Source organism: Dendrobates tinctorius, unplaced genomic scaffold (assembly GCF_039654945.1).
Source record: "Dendrobates tinctorius isolate UK_male_01 unplaced genomic scaffold, ASM3965494v1 ptg000129l, whole genome shotgun sequence".
NCBI lineage: Eukaryota > Metazoa > Chordata > Amphibia > Anura > Dendrobatidae > Dendrobates > Dendrobates tinctorius.
This window is the reverse complement of record NW_027361797.1, coordinates 12,141,194-12,161,191: the sequence shown is the minus strand read 5'-3', so window position 1 is coordinate 12,161,191 and position 19,998 is coordinate 12,141,194. Positions and strand designations below refer to the sequence as shown.

General features: G+C 44.8%; 1 protein-coding gene across 1 annotated transcript in view; it reads left to right on the top strand.

Moving 5' to 3' along the window:
* Positions 1-2,390: 2,390 nt before the first annotated feature.
* The window catches only part of HAPSTR1 (HUWE1 associated protein modifying stress responses), a 42,109-nt gene continuing 24,501 nt past the window's right edge, over positions 2,391-19,998 (top strand). Inside the window, exons 1-3 of the mRNA XM_073542832.1 lie at positions 2,391-2,876; positions 3,179-3,259; positions 10,480-10,755. Of these exons, the coding sequence (XP_073398933.1) occupies positions 2,681-2,876; positions 3,179-3,259; positions 10,480-10,755 (553 nt within the window). The 5' untranslated portion in view covers positions 2,391-2,680. The remainder of the gene's footprint in view (positions 2,877-3,178; positions 3,260-10,479; positions 10,756-19,998) is intronic.

Below are 19,998 nucleotides of genomic sequence, written 5' to 3'. Positions count from 1 at the left end.
GGAGCACGTATAATAATATCACATAAAAACCCAAATATTATTAATAACTATATCAGTATACCATATTATAATAGGATTAGAAATAGAAGAAATTATACTCATGAAATCAGTACCAAAAATGTGATTTCATGAGTATAATTTGTTCTATTTCTAATCATATTGTAATATTTTATTTTTAAGTTTGGCTGCTGTCACACACTCAAAAATCTTTTTTTTTTATAATAATAATAATAATCTTTATATAGCGCTAACATATTCTGCCGCGCTTTACAGTTTGCACACATTATCATCACTGTCCCCGATGGGGCTCACAATCTAAATTCCTTATCAGTATGTCTTTGGAGTGTGGGAGGAAACCGGAGTACTTGGAGGAAACCCACACAAACACGGGGAGAACATACAAACTCCTTGCAGATAATGTCCTTGGTGGGATTCAAACCCAGGACCCCAGTGCTGCAAGGCTGCAGCGCTAACCACTGAGCCACCATTTTTTTATTGCAAAAATTAGTTTTTTGCATCGCCATATTTTGAGAGCTATAATTTTTCCATATTTCTGACAGCAGAGTCATGTGAGGGCTTCCTATTTGCGGGACGAGTTGACGCCGATGCTGATTAGGCATTGGCGTCATGTGTCACAACAACGCACGAGAGCCCCGGGGAGAGCAAGCGCCGACACCGCTGGAAAGGCGCCGGCACGGGAGGTGAGTATGAGCTTTATTATGTTATAGCAAGGGGTATGAGAAGTTGTCCAAGTAGTGGACAACTTCTCTAAAGAATATCTCCCCCTTCCCTTGGAGGTTTTAGGCGGACGATATTAATACCATATATCCTATGGTAATTTCAGCTTTCTATACATATGAGATATGGCATACACAACATTATATGGTTGATATTAATTCTGGCCTAGTGGTCAGGCCGCACGGCAATGCAAGTCAATGCACTGTGTCATGATGCCGAAAATATGTCTCCCATATTTATAGAACCTACACCTCACACTACAAAAAAAACAATATTCGTATCTTTCAATGTGGTCACGCAAAGTCTGGGACATTGGCCACGTGGCTTTATCACTGTTTTGAAGTCAGGAATTGCTTAATTTCAAAGGAACAGAAAAGTGTCACCACACAAACCTGCTGTGTCATATTCATACTGACCATACTAAAGGAGGTCGCTGCATCACAGACCCTCTGTTTAGTCAAGGGTCATTGAGCAAATAGGAGGAAGAGATTGTCAGCTCTGATTCACAATTCATAGTGAACCCATGCTCCAATGCTCAATATGAGGGTACGAGGGTTAGACTTGACTCACGGGTTTACGCCTTTTACCAAATCAGTCACTTTATCATGTCACATACACATCAAAAACATTTCCAGAATCCGCCTTTTTCTTACTTTTGGAACTGACAAAACTCTTACTGTTGCTCTTATTCACTCCTTCCTGGACTACTGTAACTCTCTTCTGACCAATCTCCCTCACTAAAATCACTCCTTTCCAACCCATCCTGAATGCGGCATCCAGGATCATATTCCTCTCCAGCCGCTGCCTCCACCCTTTGCCAGCCATTGCACAGGTTGCCCATTCACTGCCGAGCACAATATAATCTTCTCTCTCACCCACAAAGCTCTCCATGGTTCTGCACCACCCTACTAGTGCTCTCTGCTCTCTTAATGATCTCAGACCATCATCCGCTATAATTCCAGCCTCCTACTCCTGTGTCCAGACTTCTCTTGTGCTGCACCAGTTCTCTGGAATGCACTACCTCAGACAATCCAGCCATTTCCCAGTAGCCACAATATTAAATGTGCTTCTCGCTCTAGGCTTGCCCATCGCCTCACTAATCCCTGAATTGTAAAGTGCGGCGGTATATGTTGGTGCTATAGAATCTCACTAGCAGCACAGGCTCCAGTGCGTTGGGAAGCTGCGGGCGGATCAGGATGGCCGTGTAATGGGGGTTTGCGGCCTAATGTGTTTATACAGTCGTGGCCTCATGACCCGCCATGTTTTTATAAGGGACATTGGGGTTACATGGCCTCATCCTATAAATACTTCCTCGCACTGAGGTAATGAAGTCACTGCTGATGTCTGGCTCACTAGTGGTTACTTCCTGATGAATATTTGGAGGCATGAGTTACAGACAAGTGCTCTGACAGGAACACTCCCCAGGAGCAGAGGAGCAGCGCTGCTCCCCCTGCAAATGCCAGCCATAACAACTACTGAGATTCACGCACATGCGCAGTGCTGACGTTCAGTCTCCGTGCAACCAAGTTTGAGCGAAGCATTCCTCCCTTTGTGACGTCACTAGACATACAGCCTTATTAGCTAATCAAATAAACGTTCTGGAGTTCAAAGCGACCGTCACACCAATAGCCTCGAGGAATGCCCCAGTGGGCGGTGTTGGCATGGTAGCAGGTTTTCGCCGAGCTTACACTTAGTGTCAGGTCAGCGGCGTCACAGGTTCAGTTTGTTTGGAGTCAGCACGGAGGCAATATGGGGGTGAGGTAGCCGGCGGGGCGCTCTTGTCTCACGTCGCCGCTCCCTTCACTTACGTGACTCCGGACTTATTCTTAGAGCGCGGCGACTACAGACTGAGAACGAAGGGCGTCAGCTGAGCGCTGTGACGGCTCACCACCCTACCCCGGAGGAGGAGGAGGAGAACAACAGGCCCGGGGGACGGAATAAAATGGAGGACAAGAAAGAGGAGGGCGAGGCGGAAATCCAGGAGCACGGCCCCGAATACTGGTTCACCAAATGGGAGCGCCAGTGCCTGGCCGAGGCCGAGCAGGAGGAGCAGCCGGAGGCCGACACCGAGGACGGCCAGCACAAGCTGTGGCACCTGTTCCAGAACTCTGCCACCGCCGTGGCGCAGCTCTACAAAGGTCAGTGCCGGGGCCGGGCACCCGCAACAAGATGGCGGCCTGCCCTCAGCCACCTAGGGGGCGCCCCCCAGCGCTCCGGGCCCCTGGAGCTGACAGCTGCGCCCCCGGTCACCCGCCTCTACCGGAAGTCTCTCCAAAATGGCGTCTGTTGTGACTGACAGCTCCGTGCGGCTGCATGGCCCCTGATCGGTGGCGGCGGCGGGCACGTCTGCTACCTCCCCGGGCCCCAGCAAGCAGCAGAGCAAAATGGCCGCCCGCCCCGTGCTGTGCTCCGCTCACGTCTCCTGTGTTTTCCCTTCCAGATCGCGTGTGTCAGCAGCAGGGGCAGCCGCTGTGGGCCACCTTCCAGAACGCCGCCACAGCTGTCACCAATCTATATAAAGGTAGGGCCGGAGGGATCTGCCTCAGCACTAGAGGCGCCCCCCCAACACATCTGGGTCCCTGCTACCCCAGATCCTGGGGGGATAACATTCCGGCTGCCACACGTCACCCCCTCCCCATACAGCCCAGTGAAGGATCAGACTCCGGGAATGTGCCAGATCTGTGTTTATCTCCTGATTCTGGGAGACCCCAGATGTACTTACATACCCAGTGTAGGGGTCCGGTCACATCATTGTCAGGCAATGGTTGGGGTCTTGTGGCCTCTTGTTAGAGACCCTGGTATCTGATACATGCGGCCCAGTCTGTGGGCACCTTGTATCCGGCACTAGCTCTGTCAGACAGTTATATTTTCAGACAAGAACGAGCTTTTAAAAGCCACCATGGACTGAGACCACGCAGGCACTAGTCAGACAGGTCCCTAGCAGCTTCTCTCCACCCGCTGACAGACCGGCGTTTCCCTATATAGGCAGACATCTGTCAGCGGGAGGAGAGAAGCTGCCGAGAACCCGTCTGTCCGTCTAGTCTCTAGCGCAGTCTTTTAAAGGGAATCTGTCACTCCATCTTTGGCCTATAAGATGCAGCCACCGCCATTCTGTAATGCTATAGATAAGCCCCCATTGTAACCTGAATGATAAGAAAAACGAGTTGGATTATAGTCACCGGGGGTCCGGTCCGATGGGTGTGCGGTCCGGTCTGGCACCTCCCATCTTCTCGCGATGATGTCCTCCTTCTGCCGCTGCTCCTGCGCAGTCGTACTTTATCTGCCCTGTTGAGGGCAGAGTAAAGTACAGCAGTGCTTAGTCGCCGGACCTCTCTGACATTTCCCTGCGCACTTCAGTACGCCTGCGCAGGAGCCACGACAGAAGCAAGGAGGAGGACGTCATCGCTAGAAGATGGGAGGCACCGGGCCGCGGCACCCACCGCACTGGACCGGACCCCTGGGTGAGTATTATCTAACTCATTTTTCTTATCTTTCAGGTTACACCGGGGGCTTATGTACAGCATTACAGAATGCTGTAGATAAACCCCTGATGGACGGTGGCCGCATCTTATAGGCCGAAAATGGGGTGACAGATTCCCTTTAATCTGTTCTCATCTGAAATACTGCCATGCTTGAGTCAGACATACCTGGCTGAGGTCATAGAGCCAGTTAGTTGCAGGTTGACTCGTACCTCTGTATGGGATCAATTATAGTACCACTCCCAAGTATACATTTTTTTTTTTTTTTTTTACCACCAGATAAGTATCAATAATGTGTGCTCACTGTGAACAGTAAAATACCTACCGGCGGCCGTTTTAGTTTTCCAGCTCCATTTTAGGTTCTTTCTGCCATCTTGTGACTGGCCGGAATTCACCGCTCACAGACGCTACCTTTTACATGAGCGCCTCATTCTGAGAGTCATAGACTTCCATTGAGAAGTGACTTGTGATCTGTGCAAACTCTGGAGAGATCTGGCAGGCCACAATTTAAGTCGTGATAGAAGAGCGGCATCGGGACCTGCAGAAAACGCCAGCTGGTAAGTGTTCTGCACACACGGTACATGCGTTACTGACGCTGCTCTGGTGGTGAAATAAAAAAAAAAGCAAAAAACCCGCACAGTGATTCTTTTATTGTATGTAGTCTATGAGGGAAGGATACTGCAGAAGGGTAATCGCAGTCATATTTTGGTACATATCAAAGTGAGCTCAGTCTAATAGTGCATTGAGCCAGTAGATTGGACCTTGTACTACAGTCCTATGCTTGTAGTGTAGGGGGTTACACACTGTGGGGACCCTTATGAGGATCCATAAATCTGTAGCCTCTAGCAGAGTTTTCTGTACTTTTTGTCCAGCTGTTGTGGCTTTTCTTCTCTGGGATTTGCCGCTAGCTATTTCTGGCTCGGACTGTCGCTCCACGTGTTCTGCTACCAGCAGTTTTGTCCTGTGGGTCCGTGTGTTCTGTTGGGGGCACTAGCTGATTTAGATGATCCTGCTCTGCCTTATTTTGGGTTAGAGTTGTGTATCTGTAGTGTTTTCTCTGTCCTGCGCAGCAATCATAAGTGATATATGGCGGGGATAGGTATCTGCTAGGCATCGCGTTCTGCAAATGCTAGTGTGGTGGTTACTATGCAGCAGTAAAGAAGAATATTTAGAATTGAGAGTCCTCAGTGGCTGATGCCTGTTAATGGCTGACTGAAAAGATGGTAACACATTGCAAGCTTTTGAGACTACGCAGGTCTCTTCATCAGGCTAGACTAATACAATATCTGAAGAATCACATATTTATACACAAAACAGCACAGAAATAACTCAATAGATAAGACAAGTGACGTGAAGCGGAATAGTCATTATGGGAGAGAGATAAGCATAAATATTTGAGCAGTTCATAGATAAGCAGTGTGAGGCTATGTGCCCACGTAGCGATTTTTAAGCGTTTTTGGCGCAAACACGCTTAAAAATCGTGTACAGAACGCACCCCATGCATTCCTATGGCATTCCGCACATGCTGTGTTAATGCTGCGCTTATTTCCGCGGCGGAATCGCATCGCGGAAAAAATCGCAGCATGCTCATTCTTTTGTGCGGAATCGCAAAGAATTGCCGCGATTCCGCACCCATAGGAATGCATGAGAATCGCTTACTTCCCGCATGTGGCTATGCCCACCATGCAGGAAGTTAAGCGTCTCATGTGCGGTTGGTACCCACGGTGTGGAGGAGAGGAGACTGTCCTCCAGGCCCTGGGTACCATACCGCTGTAAAAAAAAGAATAAAAAATCGGGGTATATTTACCTTCCGGTGTCCCGCGCTGCATTCCCGGCCTAGCGTTCCCAGTAATGCCTTGCGGCAAGGCCCTGTAATGACGTAGTCTCGCGTGACTCTAGTGGTCTCGCAAGATCGCTATAGCAACGTGAGACTACGTCATCACAGGTCTCGCAAGGCATTACTGGGAACGCTGAGGCCCGGGAATGCAGCGCGGGACGCCGGAAGGTAAATATACACTGATTTTTTTTTTTATTTTTTTTTTTTAATTTTTTTTCATTTTAACATTCTATCTTTTACTATTGAGGCCGCATAGGCGGCCTCAATAGTAAAAACCTGGTCACACTTGTCAAACACTATGTTTGACGAGTGTGACCAACCTGTCAGTCACTTTCCAAGCGATGCTTCAAATCGCTTGGAAAGTGCTTGAGTATCGCACACGAAAATCGCGATCATAATCGCGGTGAAATCGCGCAGAAAAAAACGCGCGATTTCTGGGAAGGAGTCCGGTTTTTAGCGAGCGTTTTAAAACGCTACGTGGGCACATAGCCTGAAGGTTTTATTGCCCTCTGTCTGGTTCTGTGTTGTGATGACCCCAGAAGGTCTGAAGAGCAAATTCCTTAATTGATGTAAAAAGACATAAATCCATGCGACACATTAATACCTGCACTGAATGTGTCGAAAGTTGTCTTAAATTTGTACTCCGAGATTCTTCTCTCTGAGACTTGAAGTTACCTTTTAATACAAGTAATTTAATGTCCATCATGCTATGACCAGGGATACAAAAATTGTTTTGCCACAGGTAGATCCATTCTTTTTTCTTATTGTGTGATGAGAATTCATCCTTGTTCTCAGTTTTTGCACGGTCTCCCCCACATACAGACCCCCAGTAGGACATTTAGTACAAATAATTAAGTACACCACATTAGTTGTGATGCAACTGAAAGTACCTGGGATCTTGTAGTCCTGATGTGAATTGGGGATCTTTATCTTGTCAGTGGTCATTATAAATGGACAGGTTTTACATTTTTTCTGGTTGCAAGGAAAGGTTCCTGCAGCTGTTGGAGAGGACAGGGAGCTTCTGACAATGATGCTTCTTAGATTTGGGGGGTCTGGAAAAATGGATTGTAATTGGGCATCTTTTTGTAGTAAAGGTTGTAATTTCCGTGCAGCTCCCCTTAGCACCTCCAGATTTGGATTGTAGGTGACCACTAGAGGCACCTGGTTATCCTCTGCTTTAGCTTTGTAATATAGCAGGTGATTCCTTGATATTCTGGTGGCCCTTGTAATTTGGTTTTCAATTGTTCTTGGATGGTAGCCCTGATTCAAAAAGGTCTTTCTGAGGCGACCAAGGTGTGACACAGTACAAAGATATATATCTTTCCTGTATGCAGCAGTAAGGACATGATCTGACTTACTTTTTTTTTTTTTTTGTTCTTTTTGTGCTTGTTGACTATTTTTGGCTGATGGTTTTTCTTCACCCGATTCCTATTTTGAGCATTAACACTATTGTTAAATTGATGGTCAACTTTCAAGGACTCTTGGTCCCCCAGCAGTTTTGGTTTAAGAAAACCAAACTCGCTGTTCCTGCATCCACCAGCAAGTCTCTGCCGCTGCTCCCAAATGTCATTGGCATCGGAAGCAGTGCCGACATCACGTTTGTGAGCTCCCCCCCCCCCCCAGCTCTGCCAGTGTAGACTGATCGCTCAGCTCGCTTATTGGCTGCTGCGCTATGCATGTGAAGTCAATGCCACCAACTGGCTGAGACTTACTAATGGACCTGGGAAGGTATGTTTTTTTTTTTTTTGTTTTTGTTTTTGTTTTTTTTTTTCTTTTAATACTTCCAAATTTCACCTGAGAACCAATATTTCCTGAAAGAGTATGCAACCACTTGTGTGGTGGTAAAGCCTGCGGTATTTTGTAATGTAAAAGGGAACTTACTACAGACATCCTTGTCTTCTAATAACACTGCTGGTGGTTTCTTAATGTGTTGGCCTTACCTTTCAGACATGAAAAGAATTCTCTTCTCTCGTTTTTTTGGCAATTGTGTATGGCAGAATGAGGGGTGTTGAGGCTTTGGTATCGGTCTTTGGTAAGAGTAACTTTACAGTCTTCATGGCGACATGTTTTGTGACCCTGAAATTGCAGTAACATTGCAACGTCATATCTCTTGATTCCCTATGATGTGCTACGAGCTCCCACAACCGCAGCGCGGATACTCAAATGTTTCCAAAAGCGTTGGCTCTTCTGTCACGGGACACAACTTCCAAGTTACTCGCATGCTGCTCCTTTTCCCCCCCCCCCCAAGTCACCTTTTGAAAATGGTTGTTTGACAACAAGTCATGCGGCATTTTTCTGGTGTGACTCTTCTGAGAATTAATTGTTGCTCTACAACACATGTTGCCATGTAGCTAACTGGTGTACACCGCCTCTGAGAATTGTACAAGGTAGTGGACTTCATATTAAGGAAGAGAGAACTGCAATTGGATTGTGATGAACAAGTGATCACTCCCAAAACATCTGCCGAAGTAACTTTGTCTCTGGCTCAATTTTACATGGTTGTGAACATGTCAAATACATTTTGCTATCAGTGTGGTTAACAAATCATCAGGTTGGTTTTGTTGCTCTTTTTCATGTAATTCCTCTTTGTTTTGCTGCGATGTAACCTCAATACCTGTAGCTCCGAGCTGCTGTTTTGGTGGCCTTTCCTGTGGCGTTATACAGACTTATCGGTATGGCGACTCTTCTTGGCAGTCTCTGATCCAGCTGTTGCCAATGTGATGGAAACATACAATCGTATACAAGACTGAATTTGTGTACATGTGCTTTACCAGTGTATGTTACTGGAGTTGTAGCAAGATATTTTGAAGACTGGGTGTTTTGTATACTTTCAAAATGGACAATTGTGCAAAATGTTAGAGCCTCATTGTTCGGTTTACCTTATGGGTAAATTTGGTGTCTTGGGAAAATGGCATTTGTTTTTGAGTAATATCTATGGTATGGCTTCTGTATGTAGTGACTCTTTAGGAGCTAAAACATGGTACCGAGGCCTCAGCATTGCCATGAGCTGCCACAACTAATCTCAACAGCTAAACACATTTAGGAAGCTGAACCCCAAGCGCTGTGCAATAAAATGTCAATATTAAAAAAAAAAAAAACCTCAATCAGCGCTTGCTCCCTGTTGCTACTTTGCTGTCTGTTTTGGCTGTAGCAGTGAGGTGACGTTGACAGCGTGTCACCACTGTAGCCAGTGACTGGGCGCTGCGGCTCATGCAGTGAACATCGGCACAGCGCTGAGCTCAGTGATTGGTTACAGCGGTGGAGAGTGCTGCCAACACACCGTCACTAGGACTAGACTGGAGTGTGGAGTGGAACATATCCAATTATTGCTTTAATCTGTAGGCTGATAGAAGCATGATGCTTTGTCAACAATGTTTTGCAATTCATCAGCTGAAGTAACTTTCCTATGATGTATATATTATACATATTTTTTTTTTACAGTGAAATCCTTTTTGAATTCCCCCAGTGTGCTGAATAAAATAAGAGCGCATACTTGCCTCCCAGACCATTGGCGATCCTCTGCTCTGACATCTGTCTCTCCTAGTGATGAAGTGACATTTTTTCAAGTGAGGCTGCCTCCTTCCCATCTGGTGGCTGCTGATCGGCTGCAGCGGTCACGTGGCTTAATGTCACTAGCTCGCCAGGGGACACAGCTCTTGGAGCAGAGGAGCAGCATTGTCTGGGAGGAAAGTACGTGTTTTTTCTTTGTCTCTCCACTATTCTAGAGTAATATTCTGCCACCAAAAAAAAACAATCTCAAAATCACTGGGACATATGAAAATATTCCTGAGTTAGAGTATTCTTGGCTGAAGTCATTGAATCATGTAATAATTGGTTTTGGTGGCAGATCTGCTTTTATCAGGGAAACTAAAGTTTGTGTTTTTTAAGCTAGAATAAAGAGCCATATTGCCTGTTTTCATAATCTTGAAATACATGTGAGGGCCTTACTTCATGGGGGGGCTAGCATCTGGCAGCTTCATTATGATCTCACATTCTGTAATGTTTTGATACCTTTATCCATTGGTTTGTTTAGATCCAGTTATCATTCTCGCGGCTTTTAGGCCAACCACCAAACTTTTTTTGCAAGCTGTTTGCTTAGGGGGAGAACTGTTGGTAAAAACATTCCCCACCTGGGATCTCACTTGGTGTCCCAGTTACTTTGGCAACAGTTCTGCTTTCAAAGTACACAACAATGTTTTTTTGTTTTAAAATGTGTGAAGTCTGCAGATTTCTGTGAATCCAGAAAGTGAATAGATGAACAAATAGGGATTTCATTTACATGAATTAAAATTCAGCACTTTTTAAATAGATTGAATGCAGACTAGTACCACACTGACTTTACCTGTGCAAACCAGTCCTACGTGTATGACAAAATGAGTCTCTCTGCCTTTTTCATTGATGATTTGTCCTCTGTTTGCCTTCTAGAAAGTGTGGATACTCATCAGCGGACGTTTGATCTGGGAATTCAGGTTGGCTATCAGCGCCGCCACAAGGATGTTTTGGCCTGGGTGAAAAAGCGTCGACGAACTATTCGTAGAGAGGATTTAATAAGCTTTCTATGTGGCAAAATTCCACCTCCACGAAACTCACGTGCACCTCCAAGGCTAACTGTTGTGTCACCCAACCGGGCTTCTCCTTCAGAAACTGACTCATCTGTAGAGACTGATTTGCAGCCATTCCGAGAAGCAATAGCTCTCCATGGTAACTGTCCACTTCTGCTTTTTACTCTTTATTGTCCGTCGCATTCCACAGTTAACGCTTCATGTAGCTGGTATTGACGAAATATTCCTACCTCTCACTTTCTGCGAAGGCGAAAAGATAAGGCAGCCGTAGGAAATTGTAGAATTGCTTGCTCAAAACAATGGCGACAACTCATGATTGTTATCAGTATAGTTACCTGTATGATGTTGGGAAACTAACCTGCAGTTACGCTTCTGTTCCAGTATAACCACAACTTTCTCCTTGAAGTAAGCGCTTCTTCTCTTGTCTAGGGAGTAGTAGTGACAGCTTGCTGTTAGTGTTAAGGCTAACCAGTTGCCTCATGGAAGGATTAGAAAAAGCAAATGTCAAGGGGAATGGTATATTGTCAGTATAATTGTCTGGGTTTACACATTGCAGCAGATTAGGAGCTAGTAAGCCACTGGTCTAATAGCACTCATGGAAAAACAGTGTGAGACTTGCCAGAGTTGGTGGTTATTGTTGGCAAGTACAGTTGAAGCTCATGGTTTTTGTATTTAAGTGTCTTGTGTGTACTTCATGCAGCAATTCTCTTAACTGTCTGCTCTTTTACCGTGTGTTCGTGCTGTAATCTGTTGAGTAGTGGTGAGCAAACGTGCTCTGATATGGCATTATCTGAGCATGCTCGTGTGCTAACTTGTGGTCTTTGGTGTGGTCGAATATTGCCAATCAGGCAATCCCTGCATGTGTTGCGGGTGTCGAACACCTGCGAGACATTCAGCCCCGCGGACTCGAACATACTATTCGAGCTCACCGAAGACAGTCTGTTAGCACATGAACATGCTCAGATAACGCTTTTCCTGAGCATGTTCACTCGTCACTAGCGTCGAGTTAATCTTGGTCAGAGGTTCTATATAGTGGCTGACATCGGATTGCCAAGTAGCTGTTCCAGAAGTCACAGTGGCCTTCTGAGGTACCATAATAAATTTATTACAAATTACTTACTCATTAATAGCCCAGCATTTTTGCCAAAACTGTGGCCATTAACCCCTTAACGATATGACATACTGGAATGTCATATGCCAGCTACCTGACTTTGCAGGTTTGCAAGCAGAGTCTGCATCTTTCCTTAAAGGTTACTGCGGAGTTCAGCTGCAGAGTTCCACCCGAGGCTGTCAACTTGGTTGAATGCTGCTGTGATATGGCTGGGGTGCGTCATTTTATGCTCCCTTTGGCACACTCGTGGCGCTAGTGGGTTGCCCTAATTGGCCAGGATCTTCTCAAGATTAACATGATTAAGGGTTTTACTACCTGAAACTAGTTGTTTTCTCCTTTACAGTGACATTTTAAAGCTACCCTGTCACCAGGAGTAAATTACAGGCATTATAATGTTGCCACTGTTAAACTGATTAAAATAATACCTGGGGTGAAGAAATCCGTTTTGTGGTTCTTGTGTAATCAGTGTTAGAAGTTTTCAGTAAATGATCTGCCTGGGCTCCGGGGTGGGACTGTAGGCAGTCTTAAGGGCCCATTGCACATAGCGATATCGCTGTAACGTCACTGGTTTTGTGACGCAGCAGCGATATTGCTAGCGATATCGCTACATGTGATACTTACCTCCGACCGGCTCCCCCGGTTATCGGTGATCGGGCGAGAACGTCCTGGACCATTTCTCGTCGTCAGCTTCCTGTGGCGCCGACGAGCGACGCGTGGACGCGGGCGGGAGGACGTCAGGATCGCCTCGTCTGACAGGTAAGTAGCGACCCCCCGACCACTGCTATGTCGCTGGTGAGATCTGCCTGTGTGGCAGCTCACTAGCGACCACTTAGCGATGCACCAGCGATCCATATCGTTGTCGGGATCGCTGTTGCATCGCTAAGTGTAACGGTACCCTTATCTTCCTGCTCTAGGCCACAAAAACCAAGGGAAGACCTGTCCTCAGGCCGCCCGAAGCACAAACGTGTCTCCATGATGAGGGGAAAAAATATCCTTCCAGTGACCTGCCCCCTATTTTACATGCTGCATATCTTATTTGAGAAAATTTGAAAAATTACATTCATCATGCACTGTAGGTTGATACAATCTTTAATATTCATATTTTCACTTGATTTTGTCATATAAATTTCTTGAGGGGAAGAAAAAAAAAATCTTAATATGGCGGCAGCGCCTGTGCAGTAGCATCTTTTGGATGGCCGATAGATGCTGCTGCGTAGGCACTGATGCCATTTTGCTAGAGGGGGGAAAAAAAAATTGGCTCAATCAAAATGGCGGTGGCGCCTGCACAGTAGCATCCTACCGGCGATCCGCATGATTCTACTGTGCAGGCGCTGCCGGTGCCATTTTGATTACAATTTTTTTTCCTCAAATGTATATAACAAAATCAGTTGAAAATATGGATATTATAGATAATAATAATCTTTATATAGCGCTAACATTTTCCGCAGCGCTTTACAGTTTGCACACATTATCATTCCTGTCCCCATTGGGGCTCACAATCTAGATTCCCTATCAGTATGTCTTTGGAATGTGGGAGGAATCCGGAGGTAACTCACGCAAACACGGGGAGAACATACAAACTCCTTGTAGATGTTGTCTTTGGCGGGATTTGAACCCAGGACTTCAGTGCTGCAAGGCTGCAGTGCTATCCACTGAGCCACCGTGCTACCCTACAGATAGTATCAAGCTACAGCGCTGCCACCTGCATGATGAATGTAATTTTTTTAAACAAGAAGATATACAGTATGTAAAATAGGGGGCAGGTCACTGAAGGATGAATATGTACGGAAAGCACCACATGAAGACCCCCCCACAGGCCGCCCCGGAGCACAAGAATCTCATTAACTGAAAACTACGAATAAAGATTAAGCAAAAACTACAAGACGGATTTCAACAACCAAGGTATCATTGTAATCAGTATAACGGAGCTAACCTGACACGGTAGGTTACTGTGCACAATCCTGCTGACAGTTTTGCTTTAAATAAAATCAGCCCTATACATGCCTGGTATGTTTTACTGTATATGAAATGGCTAATTCGACTGATAAAAAGTTGTTTCTTGGAAGAGGAGGAAAAGCCCCCCTGAAAATTTGCAGTTTGGGAAGGGATTAAAAATTATAGTGCAATTTCTAGGAAGCTGACTGAGTAATGCTTCCTGAGCCACAGACGGCATGATTTGGAGACTGGCAATTTGTTATTGCAGCCAGTTGACGCTATCTTAGAACACTGCGATGTTGAGGAGACGTGCTTGGAACAGACAGCGGGGACAATGCATTTAGAATTACTATTCTGATGCTGGTCCCTAGACTGACTAGTTTCTTCCTCCATGAAACTACTGTCAAGTTCCCTTTACTTACTAATGATGTAGTGGAAAACCGTTGCAACCTTTTTGAATTACCTGCTTGTTGGCCTTACATTGACTGCTCAGTAGGACCTCACTTGGTCTGTGACATTACATGTAAGGAGGAATATGCACACCGCCTACTTACTAGAGACAAGTTATGCACTCTAAAATGTGACACTTTGTAAGATGCAGGTGTACTGTATGTAAATATAGCAAAAATAATGCATAGGTTGGTTTAGTTTGGAAAAGTGTCTACAAGTGGCGTCGCTGCCAGGGCTGTGGAGTCAGCATAAAATGGACAGGATCCTAAAATATATAATTGGGTACCGTACTTCCTTGCAGGATGTACTGGTTTTTTTTTATTTTTTTTGTCGTAATTGGTAACGTTATGAAATGTCCTATAAATGTCTGATCTGTTCCTGATTTAAGGATCTGGGCTTTTTGTTGAGATGAATCTGTGCTGCACTTTATGTACATGCTCAGTAGTGACTGGTGCCGGGGAGGCGTAGTGGAGATGAATCTGTGCTGCACTTTATGTACATGCTCAGTAGTGACCGGTGCTGGGGAGTCGTAGTGGAGATGAATCTGTGCTGCACTTTATGTACATGCTCAGTAGTGACCGGTGCTGGGGAGTCGTAGTGGAGATGAATCTGTGCTGCACTTTATGTACATGCTCAGTAGTGACCGGTGCTGGGGAGTCGTAGTGGAGATGAATCTGTGCTGCACTTTATGTACATGCTCAGTAGTGACCGGTGCTGGGGAGTCGTAGTGGAGATGAATCTGTGCTGCGCTTTATGTACATGCTCAGTAGTGACCGGTGCTGGGGAGTCATAGTGGAGATGAATCTGTGCTGCACTTTATGTACATGCTCAGTAGTGACCGGTGCTGGGGAGTCGTAGTGGAGATGAATCTGTGCTGCGCTTTATGTACATGCTCAGTAGTGACCGGTGCTGGGGAGTCGTAGTGGAGACGAATCTGTGCTGCACTTTATGTACATGCTGAGGAGTCGTAGTGGAGATGAATCTGTACTGCACTTTATGTACATGCTCAGTAGTGACCGGTGCCGGGGAGTCGTAGTGGAGATGAATCTGTGCTGCACTTTATGTACATGCTCAGTAGTGATCAGTGCTGTAGAGTCGTAGATTAGATGAATCTGTGCTGTACTTCATGCACATGCTCAGTAGTGACCGATGCTGGGGAGTCGTAGTGGAGATGAATCTGTGCTGCACTTTATGTACATGCTCAGTAGTGACCGATGCTGGTGAGTCGTAGTGGAGATGAATTTGTGCTGCACTTTATGTACATGCTCAGTAGTGATCAGTGCTGTAGAGTCGTAGATTAGATGAATCTGTGCTGTACTTCATGCACATGCTCAGTAGTGACCGATGCTGGGGAGTCGTAGTGGAGATGAATCTGTGCTGCACTTTATGTACATGCTCAGTAGTGACCGATGCTGGTGAGTCGTAGTGGAGATGAATTTGTGCTGCACTTTATGTACATGCTCAGTAGTGATCAGTGCTGTAGAGTCGTAGATTAGATGAATCTGTGCTGTACTTCATGCACATGCTCAGTAGTGACCGATGCTGGGGAGTCGTAGTGGAGATGAATCTGTGCTGCACTTTATGTACATGCTCAGTAGTGACCGATGCTGGTGAGTCGTAGTGGAGATGAATTTGTGCTGCACTTTATGTACATGCTCAGTAGTGATCAGTGCTGTGGAGTCGTAGATTAGATGAATCTGTGCTGCACTTTATGTACATGCTCGGTAGTGACCAGTGCTGTGGGGTCGTAGTGGAGATGAATCTGTGCTGCACTTTATGTACATGCTCAGTAGTGACCGGTGCTGGGGAGTCGTAGTGGAGACGAATCTGTGCTGCACTTTATGTACATGCTCAGTAGTGACGCATGTATGAGGTAGCTGGAGGTTTGGCTCACCGACCCCACAGTCCTTGGGGCTATGGAACCTCTGTGCGGCCACAAAACACTTCTCCCTGTGGCTAACCAGGGGACACCCTGGAAATTGCCCCCCACCCCACCCCAGAGCTTCATTTTGGGCACACGTTACCTTTTTCTGGTGGAGGCACTTTGTTGAACTATACCAACTATGCATTGTTGCTATATGAACATTCAGTACACTTGTATCTTCTTAACTAATTGTTCATAGCACAGCAGTGAGTTCTTATTTACCTTGTTAACAGGTTAGCACAAAGCCTGAATCACCATCAGCAGCTTCCATACCCCAGCACTTAGTGCCAGTGTGTATATGTATCTGTTTTTTTTTTCTAGTTACTAGATTGTGTTGCAAGCACTTATAAAGAAAATAGTCAAACATGATAATAAAAAAAAAAAACTGTATGTAAGACAGTTCTATAGGTCTCAGTATTACAAGTGGATATTCTGTTTAGGGAGAATTACCAAAAAGAGTAGTAACAACGTTTTCTTTCACAAAGGTGGCTGAGGCCCAGTCTTCTTGAGGAGCCCATCCACAACTGTGACCCCCTTCCTTGACGACACTTCTGTTCCTGTAGTAGTCTGCCCATTTGGTGCCCAGTATTAACACTGGGCAGCAAATTGTGTGATAGGAAAAAATGGCTTATTGTGGTTGCTGGTAAGTCATGAAGTCCTGTATGCACAAGGAGTTGGCAAAGGGTACAGAAAGTGTTGTCCTAGGGGGAACTTGTGCATGGATAGTTTACTGACATGGCATATGTCAACCGTTGTTAACTTCAGAATAAAATTGGAGCAGGCAGAATACCCTTTTAATCTAAATCTGGTACGTCTGCTTTAATAATGTTTACAGTTTTTTGGTCCAAGTAGTCAAAACCCGGTTTCTCCATCCGCTTCCACAGAAATAAAATGGGTTGTCTAGTGTATGCTAGCTGTAAAACTGGTTGCACATAAAGAATATGCCAATCTCTGCAATTCGTGGATAAGGAATATTCATCTAGTACAGTGTTTCTCAACTCCAGTCCTCAAGACCCACCAACAGGTCAAGTTTTCAGGATATCCTTAGCATTGCACAGGTGATTTCAACACCTGCTCAAGCATTAATTCCATCACCTGTGCAATACTAAGAAAATCCTGAAAACATGACCTGTTGGTGGGTCTTAAGGACTGGAGTTGAGAAACACTGAGCTAGTTGTTCTGACTAGACCGTTTTTGTTTTTTGTTTTTTTTTTTTTTGTTTTTTTTCATATAAAGATGACCATTTTATAAGTCTAGACCACAGATACTGATGGCTTATTGGTAAGATATGACATTATCTTATCACTTTGTAGCTATTACAATGGGGGCCCTTCCTGCTTCTTGCCAGACAGCAGAGATGCGGTGGCACAGCTATTGCCAAGCACCCATGCCACGGTCACTGATCACCTGATATCCAATGGCAGTCATTAATCAGATGGCTCACCACTTCCAGGCTAGACAACGGCTTACTCCACGGTTTTGAAGCAAGCTGATGGAATCTGTCGTATGTAACTAATGAATGATTTCCTATATTCTCTGGTCAAATAATAACGTCACCACTATACTTATATGTATAGAAATGTTTCTGGAAATATGTTCTCGTAAAGGGTACTGTCTGTGAACATTAGCACATTGCATTGTCATAATTGTCCCCATGACTTAAAGGTAATGTCTCAATTTTTCACTTCCACCATTTTTTTTTATTAGTGTTCCCTAAATGCTAAAACTGACCTGTCATTATGATTTCCCAGGTTATTGCGAGTTCACTGATAACAAACACTTAAGGTTTTTTTTATTTATGTCGTGAAAAAATCTAAGTGTGTTTATTTTTTTATTTATTTATTTTTTTTGTTTAACCAAAGGCGCCATTTTCCGAGACCTGAAGCATCTCCATTTTTCGGTATCTGGGGCTGAGTGAGGACTTATCTTTTGTGCGCCGAACTGGTGTTTTCATTTATATCATTTTCGGATAGATGCAATGTTTTGATCGACTGTTGTTGCAATGTTGTAGCGAACAAAAAAGTTCAGAATGTTTTATTTTTCTCGTTACTCCGTTTACTGATCGGATTGATTCTGTTAATATTTTGATCGGGTGTTTCTGAACGCTGCAGTACTAAACTTTTATCTTATATCTTTTTTTTTTTTTGTATGAGGCAAAAAGGGGGTGATTTAACTTTAGATATACAGCTCTGGCAAAAATTAGGAGACCACTGCACAGTTTTATAAAAATCAGCTTCTCTACATGTCCGACAGCCAATTCCATTCCAGTGTCAGTTGAATTCCAACCAGAGTACACCTCATTCTACTTAATGTGCTTCTGTTTAGGTGATCACCTGAACCAAATCTTATTTAACAAAGGAAAGTATTAAAAACCCTGCTGTGGTGTTCACAATCCTCTTGCAATAGGACAAGCTGGATGGCAAACAAGTGCCAGTAATATCCCAAAAGTAATAGGAATGAAAAAATAACTTTTAACCATGCCAAAGGAGTTGAAAAGAAAAGTCTTGAGTGAGGAAAAGAAGGGCTCAATTCTGGCTTTACTAGCAGAGGGCTACAGTGAGCGTCATGTTGCCTCCATCCTTAAAATTTCTAAGATGGCAGTCCATTACAACAAGGTCAAAAGCAGACATTGGGAACAACAAAGCTACAGACGTAGAGAAATGTGACAGACCAGCAGAGGGCGAAAATGACCCTCCACTGACCGGGATGACCGTCATCTTATTTGAATGTCACTCAGCAACCACAGGATGACATCAAGTTACCTACAAAAGGAATGGCAATTGGCAGCTGGGGTGAAGTGCACTGCAAGAACAGTTTGTAACAGGCTCCTAGAGGAAGGGCTCAAGTCATGTAAAGCTAGAAAAAAGCCTTTCATGAATGAGAAGCAAAGGAGAGCCAGGCTTGGCAAAGACCATAAGGATTGGATCATGGAGGACTGGAGTAAGGTAACTTTCTGAGTCTAATTTTCAGCTTTACCCAACACCTGGTCGTCTAATGGTTAGACGGAAACCTGTAGAGGCGTACAAGCCACAGTGTTTTGCACCCACTGTGAAATTTGGTGGAGGATCGGTGTTGATCTGGGGATGCTTCAGCAAGGCTGGAATTGGGCAGGTTAATCTTTGCAAAGGACGTATGAATCAAGCCGCATACAAGGTTATCCTGGAAAAACAGTGGATTCCTTCTGCTCAGGCAATGATCCCCAAATCTGAGGACTGATTTTCCCAGCAGGACAATGCGCCATGCTACACAGCTAGGTCAATCAATGTGTGGATGAAGGACCACCACATCAAATCCCTGTCATGGCCAGCCCAAGCTCCAGACCTGAACCCCATTGAAAACCTCTGGAATGTAATAAAGAGGATGTTGGATAGTCACAAGCCATCAAACAAAGAACTGCATAAATATTTGTACCAGGAGTGGCATAAAGTCACCCAAAAGCAGTGTGTGTGTGAAAGACTGGTGGAAAGCATGCCAAAACGCATGAAAGCTGTGATTAAAAATCATGGTGGTTATTCCACAAAATATTTATTTCTGAACTCTTCCTGAGTTAAAACAGTGTTGTTTCTAAATGATTATGAACTTGTTTTCTTTGCATTATTTGAGGTCTACAAGCACTGCTTTTTTTTTTTTTTTTTTTTATTTTGAACATCTCATTTTCTGAAAATAAATACAAAATGTAGTGCTTGGAAACTTGCAGACCTGTCAGAAGTTTATAGAATAAAAGAGCAATTTACATTTTACTCAAATATACCTATGAAGAGGAAAATCAGACAAACTGAAAATTTTGCAGTGGTCCTCTTTGCCACAGCTGTATTTCTTTAACTGTTAGAAAAAATTTTACAAATTTTTTGCTTACTTCAGTAGTCTCCGTGGGAGATTTGAATCTGTGATTTTCCCTTCACCCATGACAGCACCACATGAGAGAGGGATCCGCCCCGCCAGGACAGGAACCTACTGAGACA